The sequence below is a fragment of the Dendrobates tinctorius genome, unplaced genomic scaffold, assembly GCF_039654945.1.
Source record: "Dendrobates tinctorius isolate UK_male_01 unplaced genomic scaffold, ASM3965494v1 ptg000084l, whole genome shotgun sequence".
Classification (NCBI taxonomy): Eukaryota; Metazoa; Chordata; class Amphibia; order Anura; family Dendrobatidae; genus Dendrobates; species Dendrobates tinctorius.
In genome coordinates, this window is record NW_027361752.1 from 1298151 (window position 1) to 1314421 (window position 16271).

The 16271-nt window shown below is 42.3% G+C and overlaps 1 protein-coding gene across 2 annotated transcripts in view; it reads left to right on the forward strand.

The window, feature by feature from the left end:
• LOC141097314 (cell cycle control protein 50C-like) overlaps positions 1-15700 on the forward strand; it is a 76248-nt gene extending 60548 nt beyond the window's left edge. For both annotated transcript variants that reach the window (XM_073584389.1, XM_073584390.1), the window contains exons 3-5: positions 4112-4255; positions 9921-10127; positions 14852-15700. In XM_073584389.1, coding sequence (XP_073440490.1) covers positions 4112-4255; positions 9921-10127; positions 14852-15045 — 545 coding nt within the window. In that variant the 3' untranslated portion in view covers positions 15046-15700. The remainder of the gene's footprint in view (positions 1-4111; positions 4256-9920; positions 10128-14851) is intronic.
• Positions 15701-16271: the final 571 nt, after the last annotated feature.

Genomic DNA, 16271 nt, shown 5'->3' on the forward strand with positions numbered 1-16271 from the left:
CCCGTGCATCCTCCCACAAATGCATTACAGCCTGCCTCTGTTCGCAGTGCCTCTCAACCATGTGCAGGGTGGAGTTCCACCTTGTTGCAACATCTATGATTAGGCGGTGCTTGTTGGGGTGGAGCAATTGCTGCAGCTTCTGCATACGACTGGAGTGTACGGGCGAGCGACGGATGTGCGAGCACAGTCTTCGCACCTTTTGGAGCAGGGCTGTTAACTCTGGATAATTATTTAGGAAGCACTGCACCACCAGGTTCAAAGTGTGAGCCAGGCAAGGTATGTGTGTGAGTTTTGCATGGCTGCCACAAAATTCCGGCCGTTATCACTGACTACCTTGCCTGGCTCAAGATGTAGACTGCCCAGCCATGACTCAGTTTGTTGGCCAGTACCTCCGCGATGTCTGTTGTCGCCCAAAGACATCATCTTTAAAACAGCCTGCTGCCGCTTACCACTAGCTGTTCGATAATGGGACACCTCGTGTGCAACACTGGCAGCTGCGGATGGAGTGCTCGTGCGACTGCGCTCTGTCGACGAGCTTTTGCTTCTTGAGGAGGAGGAGGAGGGTCGAACGCCTAGAGCCAACTGTTTCCTATACCGTGGGCTAGGCAGCACTGTTCCACCGCTGCTGTCCCCTGTGGTGCCTGCATCCACAACATTAACCCAGTGCGCAGTGATGGACACGTAACGGCCCTGGCCATGCCTACTGGACCATGCATCTGTTGTGAGGTGCACCTTTCCACTCACTGATTGTTTGAGTGCATGGACAATGCGGTCTCTCACATGCAGGTGGAGGGCAGGGATGGCTTTTCGAGAAAAGAAGTGCCGACTGGGTAGGTCATAGCATGAGACAGCGTAGGCCATGAGCTCTCGGAAAGCTTTGCTTTCAATCAAACGGAAGGGCATCGTGTCTAACGAGATCAGTTTGGCAATATAGGCGTTCAAAGCCAGTGTACGCGGATGAGAGGATGAGTACTTTCTTGTCCTACTCAGAGTGTCTGCTAGGGTGAGCTGGACTTGAGAGCTGCATATGGGGGAACTAGCAGTGGACCGGACGGACTGAGAGGGGGTTAGTGATGATGATGGTGTTGGCTGTGATGGCATAGATTTATTGTTTCGTTGCAAAATCATTGTGATTCCCTGACTGCTTTTGCCTTGCGACGACACCTCAACATTTATTGCTGGTGGTGTGCTTACCGGTTGCAGTGGTCTTACAGTGGGGGAAGCGATGGAGCGTTGCTAGCTACCTTCAGTTGGAGCAGGTGCACATGTGGTACCTGAGGATTTGTAGTCCGTCCACGCTTGCAAGTGCATGGTGGTTAAATGTCTAAGCATGCAACTGGTATTCAAATTTCTGAGATTTTTCCCTTGGCTAAAGGTCCTTCCGCACTTCTTACAGATAACCTTTGCCTCATCAGTAGGATTTTTGACAAAGAAGTGCCAAACTGCACTCTTCCTACTATGGTATAAATTTTCAGGGCTTGCACGCTGTGGCCAAGCTGTCCTGCACCTCTTTTGGTTTTTGTTCCACGTTTTTGGACAGCTACGGGCTGCCAGATAACCGCTGCTGAGATGTCGATGCCTGCCGCGGATCCTTCTTATCTGAGCTATTGCCAGCGGCACCCTCTTCCCCCAATGGATGCCAATCCGGGTCAACAACTGGGTCATCCATCACCTCCTCTTCAATTTCATCTGCACCTTCCTCTTTGTCGCCGTGTAAGGTGGTATGGTATGCGGGAAGGGGCACCTGAGTTTCATCAGGGTCAGATTCTGTCTCAGTAGACTGCGAGGGCAATGTAGTGCTGTGGGTCAATGTACCAGCAGAAACATCTAGCAGTGGCTGTGCATCAGTGCACTCCATGTCAGATTCATCTTGGACTGGGAAATTCAGGATTTAACTGGATAACCCAGGCATGGTATGTGAAAAGAGCTCCATGGAGTAATCTGAAGTGTGGGCTGCCGCATCCTTCACTTTTGGTGGGGTTGAAAGACACAAGGGAAGGTGTTGTTCTTGACCAGGAGCCTGCACTGCCGACTCAGTGCTTGCAGGTTTTGAAAGTTCAGAAGAGGAGACAATAGAGCTGGTGGCTGTTTCGGCAATGTAAGCCAAAATCTGTTCCTGATGCACTGGCTTTAAAAGCTGTTTTCCTACTCCCAGAAAAGGGAACCTTACAGGCCTTCTTGTGCCAGGCGATGACGCAGGCTCAACACCTCCTGCCTTAGCTGCTATTGTGCTTTTGGCATAACCAGCAGATGCACCACCACCAGCATCAGTACCAGCTGCTCCCCCGCCCACGTTCGTGGCCTCTTCCACCATACTTCCTCATGTTTGTGAAAATGTAACAAAAATACCAGCAGTACTGTATGAGGAGCGTACAGCTGTATAAGGTGTAGGTAAAAATTTAAATCTCCGTATATATTTCCTTAGTCACAGACGCTCTCCCAGTATGTATTTGACTGTAATCCAACCAGCAGATATACGGTACTGTATCAGAAGCTGACAGCTCTATACGGTGTATGTATGGAAAAATGAAAATCTCCGTCTATTTTTTAACGGAGTCACACTCAGATAGCATGTATTTGTCCGTGATACCAGCCAGTACACGGTAGTGTGTGAGGAGCGTACAGCTCTATACGGTGTATGTATGGACATTTTTAAATATCCGTCTATTTTTTTACGGCGTCAACAGCAGATATACGATTCTGTTAGAGAAGCGGACAGCCCTATACGGTGTATGGAAAAATGGAAATGTCCGTCTATGTATTTACGCACTCACACACACACGCGCTGTCTCTGTATAGATTGGACCATAATCCAAACAGCAGATATACGATACTGTTTGACAAGCGGAAAGATTTATACGGTGTATGTATGGAAAATTTTAAATCTCCATCTATTTTTTTACGGAGTCACACACAGATAGCATGTATATGTCCGTGATACCAGCCGGTACACGGTAGTTTGTGAGGAGCGTACACCTCTATATGGTGTGTGAAAAAATGAACCCTCTGTAACTGTGCAGAAAATCAGAATAAAAGTTTTTTTGATATTAAAAAAGCAGTCTGCACAGCAGTGTGCACATAGCAATGCAGCTATGAGGTAGCCTTATAAGGCAGCCTAATAACTACCAGTGCTGCTGCACACACAAAAATCCTCCCCTGTCACTGCACACTAACTCTACAGTTGAAATCGCTATCAGAAGAAGCACAGTTTTTTTCTTTGTTGCCTAACGCTCTCCCTATTGAGAATCAGCAGCAGCAACCTCTCCCTATGCTAAGATCGGCAGAAGTAAAATGGCGGTCGGCGGTCAGGGCTTTTATAGTCACTGTGATGCCACACAAAGCCAGCCAATCACAGGAATGCCCTTCTCTAAGATGATGGTGGCCGCTGCCGATGTCATCGCGTTGCCCACAGTGTGCGTCCTTGATGATTGGATGAGAAAAGGCGCTGGAAGCATCATGGGAAACGTGACTTTGGCGCGCGGGTCGGTGACCTCATGGCCGACCTCACGCTATGGTCGGGTTTCGCTTAGCGAAACCCGACTTTAGCAAAAGTCGGCGACTTATCAATTTGACCGACCCCCGTTTCGCTCAACCCTAGTGCCCACATAACATCAACTTATATTTCCCACATAATACTCTCAGTTCAGCGTTTTATTTAAGTTCAGTGTTGACATGAAACTATCATATATAGTCTAAATATTAGCAATAAACAATTCCTAAACAGCAGAGTGGTTGGTAGTAAAGCTCTTGGTGTTTAGGACAATTTACTAATTTATTATGTGTATTTGGTACTTGAGCTGGAGCTTAGGCTAAGGCTGCAAAATGGCTTTGGCCCCATCTGGTCCTACTGGTTCCAATTTTTCGAGACTTACTTGTCGTGCACCTTGCAAGTCACAATGTGACCCCATTCACTAGCATTATGCTGTGATGTACCACCATACAAAGATCTCTGGCCGCCTGACCTGGTGTCATGGTGTTGTTTAAACCTTAATGTTACTGAATTAGAACCTTTCTTTTTTACTTTTCAGAAAAATGTCTGCAAAGATATGAAATGCGCACTCAGATGTAGAGGAAACCTTTAACCTAAATAATATCATTTTTTTTGCCTTAGATACAATAGCATTAATTTATCATAAGGACTTGACTAACATAAAACCTGTTCCAATGTGGAAAACTGGAAACACCTGGTGGTCAGATAAGAATGTGAAGTTCAGTAACCCCAAACCTAAGGACGATCTCGTACAGGCCTTTGCAGGTAAAGTATGTTCCCCATGTTCTAGTTATCTTGGCTAAAGTGCAATATGACTTTTTACTGTTTTTACTGACCTGAGACTTAAGAAGATAGCATCCCTCGAAAATGCAGCAGCTGTCATCTGTACACTATGCTGACACCTTGCTGCATCAGCCATGATCGGTGTTAGGCCCAACCATGGCCATTTCACCTCCTAGATGCTTCTGTCAATAATAACAGCAGCATCTACATGGTTAATAGAGTGTTGTGACTCCCTCTTTAACCTCATCGGCACCATGAGATCATGATTGTGAGGTCCTGATGCTTGCCATTCCAATTAATGGCCTTCGAGTCTGCAGGATACAATTACCTGTTCAAATGTTAAAATCCCAAAAGAAGACTAAATAAACAATGTCTCAGCCATAATATTACAACAGAAACCCGAAAGAAATAGGACCAAGGAGCAATATAAAAAAATGTAAATTTTATTATTTTTTCAAATGAGGAGTAAAATTAGTATGTAGTCCAACAGTTAAAAAAAAGGGAATCAGTGACACCTGAATGCCACACTGAAACCGGGTCGGTATAAATTAGTTAGTTAGTGAAATCCATATACAGTATATCATATATGCCAATGACAATAATGCAAATATTAGTAAACCATACATGAAACACCAATATAAGAGTAAAAATACCAGCCAGATATAAGGTGCAATACAGAGTATATATATATATATATATATATATATATATATACATATACACATATCCATATATTTAAATATATGTATATGAATAGTGAAAGTGGTCAAAAAGGACCTACATAAAGTATATACATATGTATGTGTGTATATATATATATATATACACACACACACGTAAGTAGGCAAATATCTCTCAAAAAAGAATAGATGACGAATATAAAGTGCAATAGTGCAATAAAGGAGGACCAAAAAACCGGAGCTGCCGAAAAATATATAGAGATATATACAAACTGGCAGCAAAGTTTACAGATGAAATACAGTGACTCAGCAGCTCAAAACAACATATATACTGGCAATAATAGTAATTATGTCAAACAGTGCATATATATATTGGAAACCAACTTGGCTAAAGTGTGGGCAGAGAGACCCCAACGCGCGTTTCGCTTTGTTGCATCTTCGGGGGGCGAAGGTAAATGCTATTTATGAAACATTTTGTGTGGAGTGACTACCTGTAATAACGGAATCAACATTCAAAGTTTAAAAATTAAAAAAGGAGATTGTCAGCACGGCATGACTGATTATACCAAGTACAGGCGCTTGGTGCACCCTTGGCGTGGCTAAACAGTTCAGTGCCCCTTCTCACCTACTGGATTTGCATTTATCTCTGCCCTTCTCTTCTTTGATTGACAGCTCTGGAGCCAGCCCTCCTCTAGGGGCTGCTGTTAAAGGCTTCTCCTTGTGTTTCTCCAGACATAGGCAGTACTAGCTACACTGCTCCATGTTTTATTGAAGTGTTCTACACTTTGTAACATAGATGGCTAAATAATTTCTCAGCTTTTCCCGGTCTATGACCATCTATCTAGTTTTGTAGAGCTAGGTTTTCAATTTATCGGTGACATCAAGATCAATTCTCTTGTGCCTCAACTGATCACAGCCTATGTCAAAAAAGCACAAGTTCACTTTTGGCTATTTTGCACGTTTGTACTGCAAAACTGGTGAGCTGGCTATCAAAAATGCAATGTGTAGCATATGTAACATGAGTTTTTGAAAGGTCTGGCACAACAGATGTGCTGGATGAATTGGAAATAAGAGATCAGTTCCCACATCGCTTTCTCACATTTTTCTACTTTATTTGAAAAATATTAAATCATTTAGAAAGTGATTACAGCAACACATTTCAAAAATGTTGGGACAGGGCTGGACTGAGTCACAGGACTGTGTATAATAAAGAGGCAGAATCTCCCAGATGCCAAGATGGTCAAAGGTTCACAATTTCAGAGAAATATTACCCAACATAAAATTTCAAAGACTTTGAATATCCCATCATCTACAGTACATAACAGCAAAAGATTTTTGGAGAAACCCATTTGCAATAGGGACAATGCCGATGGATACCTGGGCCTTCAGGTGGCAATAAATTAAAAACAAACTGCATGCTTAGGAATACTTACAGACATCATTTTCTGTGAACACAGTTGACCATGCAATCCACAAATTCAAGTGAAAGATCTGTCATACAAACAAGAAACCATATATCAATTCAATGCCAAAACACTGCCATCTTCTCTCTGCCAAAGTTCATTTGACTGAGTAAAATGGAAACTGTTCTGTGCACAGATAGACCAAAATTTGAAATTTACAGAAATCACGATTTCCGTGTCCTGTGGACTCAAGAGCATTAGATCCTATGGCAAGGACAGCTTACACATTTTGAAAGGCCCTATCAATGCTGAGCATTATACAGCAGTTTTATAATTGGGATACACAAATGTTTTGGTCCAAGGGCCACATTTTCATACTGAACTAATCCCAAGGGCTGTAAAAAAAAATTCTACATGCATGAATACCTTACCAGAAACATCGTCAGTACATTTATAAATCACTAAAACCAAGTTTTGAGCATTTGAGGAGGATCTGGAGAGTTTTTGCTAAGTTTCTGCTTCAAAAACTTAGTAAACACACCCTAATTTACACTGAGTTTGTGAAGCAGAAATTGAGCAGAAACTCACCAACTCCTCCTCATAATCTAAAAACTATAAGTTTTGAGAGTGTTCCAGTTTTAACGTAGACATAAAGCACATTATGGATTGCTACATGTGTACAATGACAGAATAACTGGCTGCACATGAATGAAGTGTAAGAACCACCTTCAGTACATGAATACACAGCCAGAATCACCACTAATACATGAATGCAGTTCCAGAACCACTGTTAGTACATGAATGCAGTTCCAGAACCACTGTTACATGAATGCAGCACCACAGACCACCCTCGGTAAATGACTGCAGCGCTAGAACCACAGTCGGTACATGAATGCAGTGCCAGGACCACAGCCGGAAAATGAAATCAGCACCAGGACCACTGTCAGTACAGAAAAGCAAAACCAGGACCACTGTCAGTATATGAATGCAGCGCCAGAATCGCCATCAGTACATGAATGTAGTGTCAGGACCACCATCAATACAAAAAGGCAGAGCTAGAACCACCATCAATACATGAATACAGCACCAAGCTTAGTACAGTGTTCAAAGGGTCAGCCCCATATACACTTGTATCATGTGAATCTGCAACTCCCAGTATGTCTTTAACAATGGTTTGGAGATGCTGGGAGTTGTTGTTTCCAGACATTATCAGAGTGCAGATCATACAAAAACAATAGCACTGATGAGATGCAGGCATTACCACAAATAAACATTTACATCCAGGAACCTTATAGTTGACTTCTCTAATTGAAGACATTCCCGTCCCTTTTGTCTTCATGTAGTACAGACCACCATGATGAGATTTCAAGCCTAGAGGTCATCTCTCTAGACTTCCCTCTTCTCTGGGATTCTGCAGCAGTTTCCGACAAGGTGCCCTTAAAAATTAAAGTATCATTTATGCCCAATGAATAAAAATATCTCCTATGCTGTACCCCTGAATAAATAATTGCCTCTCACTGTGCTACCTACAGAAAATAACCTCCATACTGCCTTTCTCCATGACATTCCCGTACACGGCCGCTATACATAATATCACCAACAATGCCCCTCTCCATAATATCTATCCACACTTCTCCTCTCTATAATATCCTTCCACACTTCTCCTCTCCATAATATCCCCCCCACACACTACCCCTCTCCATAATTTCATCACACATACACTCGCTATCCTGTGCTCCCTTTCTCAATTTTCCCTCAATTGCCCTTGTAGTAACATTTTGCCCCAAAACCTCTCCCCCCCCCTTCCATCTACAGTACATGTCAGGACATATAAATCTTCGGCTCCTACATTGAGCGCTTATCATTCCCCACCACGTCCTGCCCCTTGTGTCCTGCATTACGTTGACAGCATCAAGCTGCTCTACGTCAGAGAAGGAGCTGACAAGGGTTCCTCTCCCACAGCCCTGGTGCATATTTTTTCAAATATGTTTGCATCTCAAAGATGGAAATAAATTTTAATATAGGAAGATGAGAACCGGAGTCTCACAGTTCTTTCTGAGCTGCCAGGAAACCTTTTGCATCATGAGCTGTATGTTGTACAAACCACCAGGAAACTGAGGCTAGCCACCACCACTCTCGGACAAGCCGTGAGGCTTGGAAAGTCAATAGGTATTGGGTCAGGTACTAAGATGGCTTGAGATATACCAAGGGGTAAGTCAAAAGGAGTAGTCAGGTAACAGTCCAGAATCAGAATTCCAGTCAGATGCCAGACCTAAATTCAATTGAAGAGCCGTACCCAGAAGATGCCCTCGTAATCTGACAGATTTGAAGAACCACTGCAAGCAAGGGTGGTCAAAGATTTCTAGTTCTTAATATGTCATTTTGAGTCCTTCCCATAGAGATTAACTGCTGTAAAAATTCAAAGGCTTCTTTAACAAAGAATTAGTTTAAGGGTGTTCATATTTAAGGAAATACATTTCCTTTAGAAAAAGAAGTAAATCCAACTTTCAACTTCTGATCTGTGTTCTAGGTGCTGTTGTGAATAAAATATGACTATAAGAGATTTTCAAATCATGGCATTCTTGTTTTCTTTCAATTTTACACAGAACCCAACTTTTTAGGAATTAGGGTTAATGAAATGAGGGCTAAGACAAACTTTACTAATAAGTGTTCTAAGATTTAGAAGTTTTTTCTTGTTGATGGTATCATAGTCTTCTGTACGGGATACAAGTTAGAAACTTGGCTGTACGGAAAAGACAGGAAAAGAGAAAAGGACTTAGTGCCATGTAAACGAGAAAGGGGACACACATTTTTTATCTTGCTTTGAGGAAACTTAACATCCTTATGAACAATATACATGGAGATGATCACATAACATTAAAATCACTGACAAGTGAATAAAATGATTCTATTTGTAACATCATCTTATCACAATGGCACTCGTCAAAGGGTGGGAAGTGAACAGTCAGGTCTGAAAGTTCATGTATTGATGTGTAGGTAACAGGAAAAATGAGCAAGCGCAAGGATCTGAGCCACTCTGACAAGTGTCATGTTCGGATAGCTAGAAAACTACCTCAGAACATCTTCAAAACATATGTTTTTTGTCGGGAGTTACTGTTATGCCCAAAAGCTACAAATATGATGCTGGCTATAATAAAAAGGTATTGGGACACAAAATGCATCACAGACTGCTGCGTGTGGGGCAGCCTAGCTGGTGAGTCCTCGGATTGCCCATGCTGACCGCTGTCTATCAGTGAATAGGCGCGTGAGAATCAGAACTAGGCCATCGAGCAAAGAAGGTTTCTTAGTCTGATAATTCATTTTTTCATGTGGGGAGCTGGGTTTGTGTGCACCAATAACCCAGAAAAGACTTGGCACCAGAAAGGGCTATAGGTAAAGCTGACAGAGGTAGTGTGATTCTGTGCACAATGTTCTGTCCAGAAACCTTGGTTCCTGGCATTTGGAAGTAATGTAGAATTATATCATTTAACTGAATATTTTTGCAGCCCTTCTGTCAGTGGGATTCCCTAATGGCAAGAAACCATTTCATTTTTATTTTTGCAGGAAGTGCCAGGCCGCCATATTGGCAGAAACCGGCTTATGCTCTTGACCCGGACCCTAATAACAACGGTTACAAAAATGATGACTTTATCAATTGGATGAGGGTGGCAGCATTCCCATTCTTCAGGAAGCTTTATAGACGTCTCTCAAGAATAGATGAGTTCACTGATGGGCTTCCGGCTGGAAATTACAGCTTCGTCATTGATTACAGTATCCTTAAAGCTGATTCATTTATTTTGTTAGATAACTTAATACCGTAAAGTAGCAGCAGTAAAGCAGAGATCCATAACCAGGGCAGAAAAAAGAAAAAAAAATTCAAGAAGGCAGAATTTTGGTCACGCACGTTTCCCTTAACAAATGCAATCAAAATGTCAAATATATTGTAGGGATATGTGGTAACTTAAAACTTAACTTTCAATTAATGTTAAGATAAAACCTAGAAAACCAATACCTAAAATTAGTCCAGCTGGTCAAAAAGTGCAAAGCCATTGTAACTCTCACATCACCTACAAATAAAAATACGTAAATGACCCGACCCAAAATGAAGCTTAGGAGTCAGATAGCTGGGTCTGACATGGCCCTTCAAGAAGTTCAGTTGCCATCATGCCCTGCTGAGGATATAGTCAGGTGTGAAGTGTGCTTCTCCCAGTGCGTTTCCTCTGGAAAAAGATTCTTCAGGAGAGAGTCTTAGGTCGGGGTCACCCTAGAGAGGAATACGGACGAGTGAGAGGCGTTAAAAGCACGCATTACACACGGACCAATGATTCTCTATGGGGCAGCTCCCATCAGCCATATATTTCTCATCTGTATTCTACGGTCCGTGCCAATCGCAGCATGCTGCGATTGTCAGCGTACTATGCCCGTAGTACGCCAATGCAAGTCTATGGCTGCGCTAAAAATACGCATTACACACGGACCACACATGTGACTTGCGAGAAATACGCACCAGGTGTCTTTTAGAAAAGCCGGCAATTCAGTGCGCTATACAGTAAACTCACCCTGACAGGTTTTATAACACAAACGAAAGAATAGATATAGACACATAGAATACATATATATATTTATATTTCACAGAGTTCTTCATAGCAGAATAGCCGCTAATTCAATTGCCGGCTTTTGTCAAATCATTCCCCAACCCGACAGGAAATGACACATGGTTTACATACAGTAAACCATTTAATTTCATGTTTTGTTTTGTATGTCTTTCATTAGTAATTAGATGAGGATTGATGTGTAAAATTTGGGAGGTGTAGGTGTTAATTTAAGGGGTTAATTCGTTGTAAAAAAATGTGTGGGCTCCCGCATTGACAAATTACCGCGGGAGCCCACACATTTTGTTACAACGAATTAACCCCTTAAATTAACACCTACACCTCCCAAATTTTACACATCAATCCTCATCTAATTACTAATGAAAGACATACAAAACAAAACATGAAATGAAATGGTTTACTGTATGTAAACCATGTGTCATTTCCTGTCGGGTTGGGGAATGATTTGACAAAAGCCGGCAATTGAATTAGCGGCTATTCTGCTATGAAGAACTCTGTGAAATATAAATATATATATATATATATATGTGTGTCTCAATGACATGTGTGTATATATATATATATATATATATATATATATATACATTCTATGTGTCTATATCTATTCTTTGGTTTGTGTTATAAAACCTGTCATAAGGCTCCATTATATGTCCATTTTGCAAGCCGGCGAGAAAATCTCAGCATACGGATGCTTACATGCGCAAAATACGTGACCACACCTTGCTTACAGATGACATACGGATCAATATTTAGGGGTCAATCATCCGTATTACGCCTGTAAACTACGGACCGCATTTTGCGTCGGTTAGTGTGACCCCGGCCTTATTCAGTCAGTGGGAAGCTGTCTTACCATCCAAGCACCTTACCACTGCTGGTTGTTCCCTCAAGACCAATATGCGGCGGGTGTCATGCATCGCACTGCCTTACATCAAAATCAACGCACTTTATGTTTGCGGTGAAGTCACTTCTTGGAACACAGACGACTTTTTCAGTAGGTGAAACGTATCGCCTGGCGGTGACACGCAATGGTCACATCCGGGCGGCATGTCCATACTCACAGCAATCCGTGAGTTAAACATAGGAGGTGCAGCTATCTCCATGCAATACCACCATTTAACACCCGCTCCTACGTCGCAACACTGAGAAGAGTGTGCTTATTCTCTGCTAGCCCCTTACTCCAGGCATCCCCATGCCATAGGACCATAAGGGCCAGCAACAATATCGCGACGGGCATCCTCCTCACATATACAGTGGGTACGGAAAGTATTCATACCCCTTTAAATTTTTCACTCTTTGTTTCATTGCAGCCATTTGGTAAATTCAAAAAAGTTCATTTTTTTCATTAATGTACACTCTGCACCCCATGTTGACTGTAAAATGTAGAAATTTTTGCAAACTTATTAAAAAATAAAAACTGAAATATCACATGGTCGTAAGTATTCAGACCCTTTGCTCAGTATTGAGTAGAAGCACCCTTTTGAGCTAGTACAGCCATGAGTCTTGCAACAAGTTTTCCACACCTGGATTTGGGGATCCTCTGCCATTCTCCCTTGCAGATTCTCTCCAGTTCCGTCAGGTTGAATGGTGAGCGTTCGTGGACAGCCATTTTCAGGTCTCTCCAGAGATGCCCAATTGGGTTTAGGTCAGGGCTCTGACTGGGTCAGTCAAGAATGATCACAGAGTTGTTCAGAAGCCACTCCTTTGTTATATTAGCTGTGTGCTTAGGGTCAGTGTCTTGTTGGAAGGTGAACCTTCAGCCAAGTCTGAGGTCCAGGACACTCTGGAAGAAGTTTTCATCTCGGATATCTCTGTACTTGGCCGCATTCATGTTTCCTTCAAGGGCAAACAGTCGTGCTGTCCCTGCAGCTGAAAAACACACCCATAGCATGATGCTGCCACCACCATGTTTCACTGTTGGGATTGTATTGGGCAGGTGATGAGCAGTGCCTGGTTTTCTCCACACATGCCGCTTAGAATTATCACCAAAAGTTCTATCTTCATCTCATCAGACCAGAGAATCTTATTTCTCATAGTCTGGGAGTCCTTCATGTATTTTTCAGCAAACTCTGTGCGGGCTTTCATATGTCTGGCACTGAAGAGAGGCTTCAGTCCGGCCACTCTGCCATAAAGGCCCGACTGGTGGAGGGCTGCAGTAATAGTTGACTTTGTGGAACTTTCTCCCATCTCCCTACTGCATCTGTGGAGCTCAGCCACAGTGATCTTGGGGTTCTTCTTTACCTCTCTCACCAAGGCTCTTCTCCCGCGATTGCTCAGTTTGGTTGGACGGCCAGAACTAGGAAGACTTATGTGGTCCTAAACTTCTTCCATTTAAGGATTATGGAGGCCACTGTGCTCTTAGTAACCTCGAGTACTGCAAAAATTCTTTTGTAACCTTGGCCAGATCTGTGCCTTGCCACAATTCTGTCTCTGAGCTCCTTGGCCAGTTCCTTTGACCTCATGATTCTCATTTGCTCTGACATGCACTGTGAGCTGTGAGGTCTTATATAGACAGGTGTGTGCTTTTACAAATCAAGTCCTATCAGTTCAATTAAACACAGCTGGACTTATGACAATGTGATATTTTTTTTTTCTTTTTTAATAAATTTTCAAAAATGTCAACATTTATGTTTTTTTTCAGTCAATATGGGGTGCAGAGTGTACATTAATGAGAAAAAAATGAACTTTTTTGAATTTACCAAATGGCTGCAATGAAACAAAGAGTGAAAAATTTAAAGGGGTCTGAATACTTTCTGTACCCACAGTAAACAAATGGATGCGATATTTGAATTCAGCACACCAAATTTACAAAGATCAGGTGTGATTCTGTTGTCATCAAATTTGATGTAGACCCATCCTATAATAATGTTTCACATCCTGACCCTGTCTCCGTCCTGGCATTCTTCTGCATCAAATTTACAGAAGCCCTCCCATGAATATTTTTTCCATTAAATATATGTATATGGCGTGTAGTATGAGTACATTAATGTACTGCCCTCCCAAAGTGGCTTTTACAATGAGAGTCTATAATGGCTTTGGACAAGACTTTCACTGTATTTGCTCGCTCACACTGGCGTATATTACCTTTTGTGAGAATATCGGGGCGATTATGCTAACTTTGTCAGAGTTTGATCCGTGTCATCTGATTGTGATTGGATTCTCTTGTATGAGATAATCACAACACAGGTGCAGAGAAGACGGAGAACTTAATTTCTCCACCTGTCTCTTCTCCATTCTTTCTGTGAGAGTAGATTGGACTGCACTTGGATGACATCCGAGTGCAGTCCGATATTTCACTTGCATCCATAGACTTGTATGGGTGCGTGTGATCCAAATCAGAATCACTCATAGCATGCTGTGACTGTTTTCTCATGCCGAATCAGCATAAAAAAATAATCACAGATCAGCACTGCCCCGTAGTATAACATTGGGCTGAGCTCTTTCTGATGAGACGTTGCATAGCACTCGGCCGTGTTACACAGCAGTGTGAGCAAACCGCAAACCTTTAAAGAGACTTTCGGCTCACACATAGAGCACAGAGTGAGTCGGCTAGTCTGCTGTGACGTCACTGAGAAGAGGAACAGCATGACACTGGATACACACCATATACAGGTACACACAAAAAAATGTGAGTCACGTGAACCTTTGTTGACATGGAGGAACTACTTATTTCTCTGTTATGTCCAATCTGGGCCAGAGGATTCGGATGGAATGAGCGGAGATTGTCCCTCTGCTCCTGGACAAGGCAGAGCTGCCTTGAAAAGACTGACCACGTGCCTAAGCGTACAATGCTAAACACAGAGCAAAGCTTATGTTATGAATGGACAATCTTTTCTTGTTCCATCTACAAACTCAGTTCATTATAATCTTAACTTAAACACTCAGATTTTCCTGTATCCAGGTTTGGGGGGAAAAAGCATGTGATCCTATCAACTCTGTCATGGTGCGGAGGAAAAAACATGTTTCTAGGAATTGCATATACTGTGACTGGGGCAGCCATTGTACTGACAGCATTTCTCATGCTTGGTGTGCACCTGAAGAAACGGAAGAAGCCTAAAAAGCCATTCGCTGTCAGATAAAACCTGTGTTTTGTAATAAGTTCATTTAGAAATGCTCTTCTGGTATCACGTTTAATATGGTTTTTTTCTCTGCATCAAAGTGTTATCAGCATTGCTCGAAATGCAAAATCTGGTGAAGAACTCAGTAAAAATCTCTGCAAAGGTTTTTAAAATGGCGTAATATGGAGTCCATAATGTTCACCGTATGGAAGTAATATATGAAGATACCTGGAATGGGTAAGATAATTAATCATGGCACATTTTTGACAAGTATTGCCCACTAGAAGCTTTGCTTGTTGGAGAGAATACAGTGCCATATGAAGATACCTCACCAAATATCTAAGGCTCTCATCCAATCTAACTGCCCAATTCTTCCTTACTTTATGCTGCCAACCAGGGGTGTAACTATAGTGAGTGCCAAAGTTCCAGTTGCACCGAGGCTTTGGAGCCTAAGAGGGCCCAAAAGGTCACTTTGGTCCATATGAGAAGACCAATGCCATTAAAGATGAGAGTTGGAGGCCCTGTTGGAGATTTTGCACAGCAGCGCTCCATCTTTGCAGTGACGTTAGGTTCTCTACTGACCACACCAGTTTAATCACATCGAGCTCTTTGTTCTATGAGAGGAAAACCCTCAAATAAAACCATTTATTGGTGCAGACCTTGATACTAAATTAAATTCATGTGTCCTTTGTGTATGACTGTGATTCCTATTCTGCCTCTTCCTGATGGCTGCAAATCCCAAGTGTTTTAATTATCAGCTTCTTAGATAATTGTATAACTTGTACTCACACCAGCAGGCGTCCGCAGATAGTTTTAACTCGACCGCCACTGCAACTGTAAATAGACCAGGACAAACGATGCCGTTTTCTTCCAAAATCCTGTATTAGTTTACAATGAACAGTAGGTAAAAAGGAGTAATCTGTACAGGGGAGTACACATGCGTCTTCAGTAATGCCTGCTGTAGCCTAAACTGAAGAAGAAGGGAGGAGCAACCTAATACAGAGCTCAACTGCGGGAGGGACATAGGGACAATCTTCACACAGTCTAATTCTACCTAGCAACAACAGGGAATTTGCTGATTGGAGGAAAAACTCAACATAGAGAATATATATATTACAGGTTGTTCCCATTTGTGGGACACAACAATTCCATTTTCCTTCAAAATCTTCCTTACCTGATGGAGTTGCTGCTGAGGATAATGTGATGAAGAAGAATTTTTATTTATTGCTTTGGCCCAAACACCATTT